Source organism: Diorhabda carinulata, chromosome 6 (assembly GCF_026250575.1).
Source record: "Diorhabda carinulata isolate Delta chromosome 6, icDioCari1.1, whole genome shotgun sequence".
Classification (NCBI taxonomy): Eukaryota; Metazoa; Arthropoda; class Insecta; order Coleoptera; family Chrysomelidae; genus Diorhabda; species Diorhabda carinulata.
In genome coordinates, this window is record NC_079465.1 from 16,843,956 (window position 1) to 16,854,977 (window position 11,022).

The 11,022-nt window shown below is 30.2% G+C and overlaps 2 protein-coding genes across 8 annotated transcripts in view; one reads left to right on the forward strand and one right to left on the reverse strand.

Moving 5' to 3' along the window:
• Positions 1-356: 356 nt before the first annotated feature.
• On the reverse strand, positions 357-5,156 carry LOC130895725 (probable aminoacyl tRNA synthase complex-interacting multifunctional protein 2). 2 transcript variants are annotated; one of them, XM_057803229.1, is made up of 4 exons: positions 4,675-5,156; positions 4,161-4,331; positions 3,726-3,957; positions 357-755 (listed from the first exon to the last, which is right to left on the reverse strand). In XM_057803229.1, exons 1-4 carry the CDS (start codon positions 4,867-4,869, stop codon positions 394-396), a joined length of 960 nt encoding a protein of 319 aa, XP_057659212.1. In that variant the 5' UTR covers positions 4,870-5,156; the 3' UTR covers positions 357-393. The 2 variants fall into 2 exon arrangements, with proteins under 2 accessions (XP_057659212.1, XP_057659213.1); XM_057803230.1 differs by having other exon boundaries at positions 4,693-5,153.
• Positions 4,346-11,022, forward strand: part of LOC130895717 (nucleosome-remodeling factor subunit NURF301) — a 74,110-nt gene continuing 67,433 nt past the window's right edge. For 4 of the 6 annotated variants that reach the window (XM_057803214.1, XM_057803212.1, XM_057803215.1 and 1 more), the window contains exons 1-2: positions 5,317-7,019; positions 10,080-10,362. In XM_057803214.1, coding sequence (XP_057659197.1) covers positions 5,996-7,019; positions 10,080-10,362 — 1,307 coding nt within the window. In that variant the 5' untranslated portion in view covers positions 5,317-5,995. Of the gene's footprint in view, positions 4,595-5,186; positions 7,020-10,079; positions 10,363-11,022 lie in introns of those variants that run through there. The other 2 variants (XM_057803216.1, XM_057803211.1) reach the window with 2 other exon arrangements.

Below are 11,022 nucleotides of genomic sequence, written 5' to 3' on the forward strand. Positions count from 1 at the left end.
CCAAGTTAGTGTGATTGTGACAATTTGCTAATATCCATCACATGCAAACCCATAGTAGAGTTAACAGTGACAAGTCTTAAGAAGAAGAGGGCAAGAGGAGGTCATATGCCCATTATTAATAAATTAATTATCAAGTTTTTAATTGTCGACAACCCTATTTATGTTAAAAAAAAAACTTAATTTACTTAACGCATGAATTTCACTATGTTAAACATAGGAAGTTTTCATAAATTTATATTCACATTGAAGCATATTGAATTGTCTTTCAAACAGTAATTTTTTTTAGATCTGATGAATCACTATGCATGCAAGTATAGTTGTACTACTGTAAGATAAAATTACAATTAAAGTGTATGAACAATTTAAAATTGACGTTTATTTTCAAAAACTCAATCATAAAACGTTTTTACATCGTTGAAACCAGTTCGATAAATTCGCGTTAATCTCGTTACTATTTGAAGCCTGTTTGAGAGCAGAATAAGCGGCAATATCTCCCAAGCTATAGCTATTCCTTCCTCCTAACCATTGCGCTTTTCCTAGAGACTTGTTCAATGTTACCAGATGACTGGCCCTTTCAGTCTTGGTTTTAGACCGTAATATTTGATGACATGTATCTAAAATTGAATCGATTTCTACACTGTTCGGATCCGAACTATAAGAAAGTGAGGAATCGATTATACGGGTTAGGTACCTAATTAGATTTACTTCTCCTATGATTGGGATTCTGGATACTATAAGTTCTGTGTTGACACCAACTGAAACAATAAAAACACAATCAAATTTTGTCAATTATATACATACTCATAGTGGTTTTACCAGCACGCTGAGCTATCTTATAGCAACAGATTTCAAGGTACTATCAATTTTTTTCAAAATTTTTTGAAAACAAAGAAAACAAAACATTTTTACTCTCATCGAAATCTACATAGTTAAGAGGTTTATTAGTTAGAACTCAATTCCAAAAATAGTTACCACTATACACCGAAAACTAAAATCCAATACTTTCCCTATGTATAATACAAAATTTTTTTCTGTGACAACAAAAACGTTTTGTTTATCAGAAGTCAAATCTATTGCTCAATATTCTAGTCGCTTGAAAAGCTTCAATGAGGAAAGACGTCCATTATGTAAGTAACAACTGCTGAACTAAAAGGGGACAAAATGGTAAACTTTTACCCTTGGTATGAAACACAGGGGAAAAGATGCTTGCTCTATACTCTAATCACTTCAAAAGTTTCAAGGAGGAAAGACGTTCATTATGTGAATAACAAATGCTGAACTAAAGGGGGACAAAAAGGTAAACTGTTACCAATGGTATGAAACACAGGGAAAAGAGGCTTGAATGAGATTTGGAACTGTGTACTGAAACATTTGCAACATTTCAATGACATATTTGACTGTCCAATAATATAAAAAAAAAATAACTTTACGATGACAATGTTGTTATAACATTAAAAAAAATAAAATTGATTATACAAAAATTCCACTCTCAAAAATTGAAAAAGAGAAGAAAAAAGCACTTTCAAAGGGGATCAATATATTTATCTTACCAATACGCCATGGCCACTAAAACTACAAAGAAACTTGGTAAACTTTACCTGATCCATGAGTTGAGTCATGAAAACTTTTTGACATAGAAATTCTGAAAAGTTTCCGAAATAAATTAACGACATTCGAATGTTCAAAATAATTGAAGATGACAAGTTTTACTACAAAAAAACATCCTACATTTTTTATGCTTGGGAGGAGGCGAATAAAAGGAATAAACTGTGCAGTGGGAGTATGCATCCTGTTTTAATGCAAACTTTTTCTAGAAACTTGTCATAGATGAGAAAAATAGGGGTATCAAAAAGTTAGTTTTCACCGGGATAATACTATCAATACTATCAATTGATGCTAGAAACGAAAAACCAAGCCGAAAATATAAAAGAAAACACAAAAAGGACAAACTGGGGGAATGAAAAAAAGTATGTAAATGAAGAAATAAGGACTCTTTACCAGGAGGTGGGAAAAGCACAAGGTAAAAACCACTAGGGCACTGTAGATATAAAGAGGAAGCAATCATAGGGAATCAACACTTAAGATTAAAAACGTGGGCTAAATATTTTGATAATCTACTGAAGAACAAAAGAGAAAACTCCAATATCATGGAATAACCAGCAGCAGAGTAGGATGATAAAAGAGAAGTAGAAAAGCCTTCAGAGACAGTAGAAATAGTAGAAATGGCGAATGGAACATAATACAAGTGGAGAAGAAAATGGTATCACAACAGAGATGTTAAAAATAGGTGAGTATAAAAGGATCTGCAGATTGATAACAAAAAATGGGGAAGAGAGATTAGCTGGTGATTAGATTAGAGCAACACTTTAATATGCCCTTAAATTCTCCCCTATACATCAAGTACTTAGAGTTTGAAATACATAATAAATTTAAACTAGCACACATAAATCATGAAAATCAATTATAGCCAAACGAAAATTTTGAAGCCTAACCTAAAAAAATGAGGAAATTGAGATAGAAATATCTGACAACATATATATATGCTATATATATATATATATATATATAGCATTTGTTTTCACCAATAAAAAATTATAAAAAAGGCCTAATAATTAAGAAAATCGAAATTATTTGTAGACCATTAATAAAGTATCATTCTATATTAATGTGAAAAAGGGCAAAAACAACCACAATAATCCAATCCATAACTCAGTATAGAGTTTTTACATAGAAGCTGTAATCGAACTTATAAGTAAGAAATAACTGTTCAAATCCTTCTATTAAAAAAAAACAACATCTAGATAATAAAGCTGCACATGAAGATAACAACCAAAAATATTCAGCTTAAAAAACACAAATCAAAAACTATATTTAAAGAAATGCACTCTATATAATAATATTACATCACTCAATAAGTCGTGTGACTGACACACAGATAGTGCTCCCATTGTCAACTCCATATGAGGTTTATGTGAAGTGCTAACTTTCAAAAGACTATGTGTAAAATTTCATGACATTTCAATTATTCAAAAAAAAAGTGGCAGCCATTTAAGTGAAGCTACTTTTGTTATTTTCAAAACAATGGATTCAATACAATTTTGTGTGTTAATTTATCATTGCTTCTTGATGAAAAAAAATTTTGTACAAGCTCAGTAATGGCTTCAGAAATGTTCAAAAAGACCCATTATTGGTTCACTGAATTTAAATGTGGTTCTACAGACATTGATGATGGTAAACGTTCAATTGACGTGGTTACTCCAGAAAACATCAAAAAAAAATCCACAAATTACTTGCATCCCATCATAAATTGAAATGTGTTTACAATTATACATGAAGAACATTTGACCATTAGAAAGCTTTTTTCAAAGTTGGTGCCCCCTTGTCTTGATCCTATATTTGTAGTGAAGCCTTTTGATATTTTATTTCCAATGACTGCATTCTCATTGTTCTAATAAATATGTTGTATAATCTTCATAATGTTTAGAATAACTCCTCTATTGGCCAGTATCTTCCATATTTTCTCTTTAAGTACTCTACCAAAGGGTATTTCTAGATCTAAGAAAGCCACATACAATTTCTTCTTTTGTTTTGTAAATACATGATCTTGGGTGCTCTTTTCTGTGATTCTACTAGTGCGACTTCTACTGTTAATCTAATCCTTTTCACTAATATTTTTTCCAAAAAAAAAAAATTAAACTTTTATAAATATATCAATAATTTCTTACCATTTTTCCATATCAACTTAATATTCAATTTTGGTACATTATGTTTCGAATTGTGGTTAATGAGGGATTGTTCTAACTCTTTCGCATCTTCTGTTAATTCTGAAACTGAAGAATGTAGATGGAAAGTAAAGTTTAATTCAACTTTATCTTTCAGTAACTTCTGAAGGATTCTCAGAGAATGAAGGGGATTAGTTGGACTTGTGTTAATAACAAGATTTGGAAGAACACTAAGCTGGAAAAATAATAAGGTAAGAAAACAATCATACTAAATTTTTTATAGATTAAAAGGCATAATATCACAAAATATATTTCACATTAGATAAACTGAAATTTCAATCATTTTAAGATTACAATAAAATCTAAAAAGGAATTCAAATTGTATAAATAAGTATTTAATCACAAATTTGATTCAAATATATCTTTTTTAATTCTTACCTTCTCTGATGTTGAATTAGAAAATGCACTTTGTGAACTAACTGGGCTGGAATAATTATTTTTAAGGTCCAATTTAATGGATATAATTTGTTTCTTCAAATTATCAAGTTGTTTTAAGATTTCTGTTTGTTTAGCTTCCAGTTCTGCCATGCCAGGTATTTGATGGTTTGACTAAATTAAAAAATCATTAATTTAGTATTCTTCTAAAGTAATAAAAATATAGTGCAATAAATGATTAAAAGATGATTCAATACATATTATTGTTATATTGGAAAGTGTAACACGAGAAAGCATCTCAAAAGCAGAACAGAGGACATAGAAAAGTCGACGTGAAAACATTAATAGTTCATTCTTTGCTTCGAATGGTTATTTGACAGTTGTTCACAAAAATTGATAAGTGTGGTGTCATGCTAGGTGATTTTGTGAAATTTAAGGTAAGTAGGGCCTTATACGTTATTAAAAAGTTATTAGAAAAACGCTAGAACACACTTATAATAACAAAAATATATAAAACCTTTAAAAACTGTTTAACCTGCTCGAAAATCCTAGAATTATTCGTTGTGGAAACGTGATCAGTAGACTGGCCAACAATTTCTTTCGACTCTTTTGAGTGGATATTTTTCAGACTATACATGCATTTTGGAGTTCCCATTTGTTGATCGTGTATAATAATTGGTTTAGTTCGATACATTTTCAATGGACCATTCATTTTTCAACTTCCAAATTAGTGAAATAACTACCAAATTCAAATAGTTTTTTGTTCGGTCAGGCTTTGTCGGCTATATAATTGTACATAAACGTACGTTAAAAAGGGTATATATCAAAATAAAAATGTTTATAAACTTAAAATATGGCTAAATTTTATTATTACACTATCAGTCAATTAATTTTTCAATTAAATTGACGTAATATTTTGTAAATATATGATATAAACTAAATTAAACAAATATTTAATGTTCAATAAAACCCACGAACGAGCCGATAATGACCGTTGACAATCATTCTGTCTTTCGGCCATTTTGGATTGTGTAGTTACTGCATCGGCGTAAACCGTGTTGATTCAATTTTGCATCTCTCTCTTTTTCCGGCACGTACCGGAAATGATTAAAAAATTTTTAAAAATATTGAGTATATGTCAAAATTTGTATTACAGTTTTATTTTAAAAATACCCATAAACAAATAATATTGCAACATATTTTGATCAAATTAGCTTTTATTGCAAAATTTTCGTTTTAGCGTTCAGGGCTATGTCAGCGACATCTTCAATTTTTGTTTAGAGTCATTTCTGAAAGCTTGGACTGAATGTCTGAGCACATCACGAAAATTAAATTACGTTGCAAATATCAAAGTTTTAATTCTCATAATATTATTTGTGGAATAAAATTTTAGTGAGGAATACGAAAGTGTGCAAAAGAAGTGAGAATATAAAAATTCTGTGTACATATTAATTATAATTGCAAGTTGTCATGGCGGCTGTGTGATCGACCAATAGGAACGCTGGATGCGTTGGTTGTTAAGTGTTCTTTTTCGCCTGCGATACGCGTCATTAAACTATTTTGTGATTTTTTTTTGGTGAATTGTATAAATTAGTCATAACTCGTGAATAAACAAAATGAAAATTACGTGAGAAATGATAGTAAGCCAAGAAATTTATCATACATCAGTGCGAAATGAATTTTCTGTTGTTTATCACGTGACCTACCCGATTATTATGGCGAAAAGATCGGACCATGAATCGTTTTAAGTAAAATTTTGACATTCGCATTTGTGTACAGGTTTGTTTTCCCAATCTACCACGTGTAATTTAGCCACTGATTGACATTTGACCACCAGGATGTCAACAAGAGGTATGAAAAAGAGGGGGCGTCCCCCTAAGGTTCAAGTATCAGAAAGATCCAAAAAATTTCAATTTCATCTTCTTAAGAAACCAAAATATTTATTAAATTATAAGACGCCTGACTCTCAGACCAGTACTCCAACAGCTTCCAGAGCTTCTTCTCCGCATGAGAGTGAATCAAGTAGACGTAGTAGTACTCGAATAAGAGGCAAAGATGGGCATAGGGCTAGTCGAAAATCTGGTTATGTCGGCTCTGCTTACCAGCGCAGGGGCTACAATACATCAACAGAATATCATGAATCTGAATATCATTATGGCTCAGATTTTGGAGACGATTCCAGTGACAACAAAAGTGAAGTTGAAGATGAACTTGGGATATCTGAAAGTGAATCGGAGGGTTCTGTGGGTGATCCTAGTAGTGATAGTGACTTTTCCTTAAGCAGTTTCAGTACTATGAGTGGAACTCCTCGTAAAGGCTTTAGTGTTAATAGAGCTCCAACGCCGGATCCTCCGTTGTGGCTACAAAACCGAGAAATACCTCCTTTAGTGTTACCCAAATCTTCTGATGATTTATTAGTACCTAGAGAAAGAATAATGGAAGTAGTTAGCATTTATGAAGTTCTAAGACATTTTAGAAATCTTGTCAGGTTGTCTCCATTTAGATTAGAAGATTTTTGTGCTGCTATAATGTGCGAAGATCAAAGTAGTCTCTTGGCTGAAATCCATATAATGCTATTAAAAGCATTACTAAGGGAAGAAGATTCTCAACAGACTCACTTTGGGCCTCTTGACCAAAAAGACAGTGTAAATATATCTCTGTACCTGGTTGACTATATTACTTATCCTGAAGTTTTGAGAGCTTATGTAGAAAGTGATAAAAGCTTCGATCAAAAAGTATTAGAAATATTATCCACAACTGATTATCCATTTTCAACACTTGAAGATAGAATTAAAGTTCTTCAGTTTTTAACTGACCAATTTTTAATTACAAATCCAGTTAGAGAAGATTTATTGAGCGAAGGTAGGTAGTAACAAATATTAATTTTAATAATACCTTCTTTGTCTGGAAATAGTAATTTGTAAAAGTAGTTTGTGAAATTCGATATCTCATTTACCTACATGTTATATTTAATGTTTTGCTTTGTGAATTATGTCAGGAAACATTTTTATATACCATGTAATTCATTAGGGTCCACAACCAAATACAAATAGGGTGATTTTTACTAATTAGTAAGACATAAAATATATTTTTATATGTTACTAACCATCTCAAATTTCTTTCACATGTGTATTTGAACATCTACAAGATATTTATTTACTTTATTATTGCAATATTTACTTATAGGCAAAGTTGGAAGTTTGTTATTGTTTTTAAAAATTATGCTGATCACTTAACTAATCTCTTCACTTTTAGTAAAGCTAAAAGGTAACAGCACCAGTGGCAGACACTTTAGTGAGGATATTTCTTTAAAAAAAACAATTTAATTTCAAATAAAAAAAAATAAAGAATATCTTTCATTTTTAATGCAGGGCTCTTTGATAGTTAGTACCAAGTAAACCGACATAACTAGAAGTTATGAAGATTTTTATTTCTTTGGATATGCATTTTTTATTTAAAAGGGTAAATGGTCCTATACTAGACGTGGCATGACCAGACAAACATCACCGAGTACCAGTGGCAGACAATCTGTTAATACTGATAAATTAATAACAAAACTGAAATAAATAAAATGTTGACAAATAAAATAGTATAATTATAATTATTTAAATGAAAGCTACAAAAAATCATCGGTATCTGACAAATACAGATTTTACATAGGTACTTGAGTAAAAATTCTCTTTTAAAAAGTTTTAGTTAAATTTTGGCTAATAAGTTCACATAAATTTGGATAGCAACACATGAAATATACATTCGATATTGTAATTTTTTGCATCAAGATTTATTTTTAACTTAGCTGCTAGTTTCTTAGCACACCACACTACATTAAATTAATCTTTCTCATAAGAAATTTCTTCTTTGCCATATATTTAATTTATTTATTTAAGAGTACTTACATTAGCAATATCTTATTAGAATTCAGAGAAATATCATGATTTCTTGTTCATTCGACAATAGTTTTCTTTATTTTGAGAATCAAACAAGAAAGTGTCGACTGTAGGTACACTGTCTGGCCCTAGTGAACTTACCTTAAACAGTTTTTGGATGTGAAAATTGTCAAATCAACTAATCCCAATTTTTCAAAATGCTCAAGAAATTGATGATTATTGAAATACTTTTTTCCTATTTATTGCAAACATTGAAATTGTATTTGTTTTTCATGGTCAATATATTTGTGAGCTATTTTATATTCTACAGCTTCAATAATTTTGCTTTGAGGTATGTTTCTTAATTTTGTCATTTTTTCTCTAATATAATGAGATAAGAATTAAGGACAACAACTAATTATTGACACTTTTAGTTAAAAATTATAGAAAGTATTTCATTTGTTTTTCATTGATCATATTTGATGGATATTTCACCTTAATATGCTAAAATGATTTTTTATTTATTTTGTTTTTCAAATTATTTTTTGGTTCAGAAAAATTTTACTGCGAAAAGCCTATTATTCACATCAAATTTTTATGGAAAACTATTTATTGACACCCCAAATATGGACATATTAGTTTATCTTCAAACTAAAAATATATAGCATGACAGCTATCTAAGAAATAATAATTATTAACTTTTTATTTGAGTAAATATTCTCTTTGAATGAAATATTACAAAATATTGATTACAGTAAATCAAACATCCAAACTTTAATCAAACTACGTAAATTATTTTTTATTCATGTATGATTTTGTTTGGCCAATATGTCTACTGGTAAAGAAAATTCATTTATCCACCTTTCTCCTATTCCATGACTTTTAGTCTGATTCCATGCACATAACCTCAACTTCTTTTAATATCCTTTGAACTATACAGATGTATCTAAAACTTCTTGTATTTCTTTTGACTCCCAAAAAACGATATAAGAATATGTCCTACACAAAAAATTTCACTTTGTGAAGTTTTGCAGAATGTCTGCTCATCCTCAAATATATTTACATTGTCCAAACTGCTCCCACTTTCTGACCACTCTTCATCTGAGGTCTCAGACATTTCATCATAGTTGGCTTTCTTAAGAGTATTTTTGCCCTGAATTAGCTCTTACCTCTGTTTCATTTTGTTTGTTTTCTTTCTTCCAACTTCTGTTTTTTTATTTTCCTTTTTAGAGTGGTATGATCGCCGTGCATCAGATGTTACAACTGCTGGCATTTTTCTTTTTTTTTTCTCTTTGATGTTGAAAGCTTTGGATCCAGCCAAAATAAAGCCTTATTGAATGGAATTGTTACTTGAGGAGACCTTTTTTTTCTCTTCGAGGTGTGGCTCTAGGACTAGAGTCACATACAAGATATTTTTTAAAAACAGTTCAAATACATAATAATTAAAAAAATCTAAGGTATAAAAACCCAAATTATTTAGACAGAATTTTTTCACAATCTTTGCTTCCTTGTTTGTTTGTTTATACATAGATTAAAAAGACTTCTTAAATATATACCTTACTTGGGGATTTGCTCAAAACATTATCTAGTTAAAAAAGAAATCTACAGATTTTTAGCACTCATGATGCAAATATTTTGAGTTCCAAAACAATTTTCTGAAGTATTTTTTTTATATCTAATTTTCTAAATATATTGGTTATTGCCATATCTAAATTGTCAAAAATCAAGCAAATTCGGATAAAAGTTAAGTAAGAACAGGCTTTTCAAATTTAATATTAATATAATTTGAAATATTTTATTAGATAATAGTCAGTTTAATAAAATGATTTTACTAGGAGCACTCAATAATTCATAATTAAGTCACTTTAGGGCTTTGCAAATTTTTAGTAGCACAATTTATACATTGATAAGAACCTTTTGATCACCCTCATGAGGACCTTCCATATATTTCTTGTATTCCTATAAAAATACATGGGTGTGTTAGGGAGCGTCTAAAATATAATTGATATAATAAATAAATTTGGAAATAATTCAATAAATATTATTACATTTTCAGTGCCTATGCACTATGATGATCATTGTCGAGTATGCCATAAGCTTGGTGACCTTCTTTGTTGTGAAACTTGCCCAGCAGTATATCATTTGGAATGTGTGGATCCTCCCTTATCCAATATTCCAGAAGAAGATTGGCAATGTGGCATATGCCGATCACATAAAGTATCTGGTGTCGTAGACTGTGTCTTGGATTTAGAGAAACAAGGACAATTATCCAGACAAGAACCTTTGGGATATGATAGACATGGCCGGAAATACTATTTTCTTTGTAGGAGGCTGTTTGTGTAAGTATTCATATTTTAATTATGTTAAAAATTCATAAGTACCAATTCATTTTTTGGAATCTCATAATTGACTAGTTTTATACCTCCACATTCCCTAAGCCTCCTCATAATTTTCTCAAAGTGTAACCGAGAATACATGTAAGATTTATTGCCTTTTGGCTTCTACAGCTTTCTTGTCCAACTAATTTTTTGAGTATACGTTCAGAATTAAAACTCATAAGTTTCTACTGGACCAAATCTCCTCAGGTGCTTCTTGATGTGGCAGTACTTGTATTAGCTGAGATCTAATTCTTTTTTGAATTCCCTGGTATCAAAAAACTGAAGGAACTTCTTAGATTCGTCTAACTCAGAAAGATACTGCCAAGTCCTTTTTTCTGAAAATCTCATACAGGAACAATGCATGAAATTCAAGTCAATAAAAGACATTTGTATGTGACATCTTCATTTCTTTTGCTTTTGAATTGATGTTATGGAGAAGCTGAATGCTTTGATAGCTGTTTGATTATAAAAATGAATCAATATGTCACATTTTTGATAGTTTATTTCCACATTTTTATAGCTTCATGTATCTTTCAATAACAAGTATTTCTGTGTGCAAGACATCAAACAAGAGCTTAGCATTAACGAGTGTTTAACACCAGCCCAAAAATTCTAGATTTT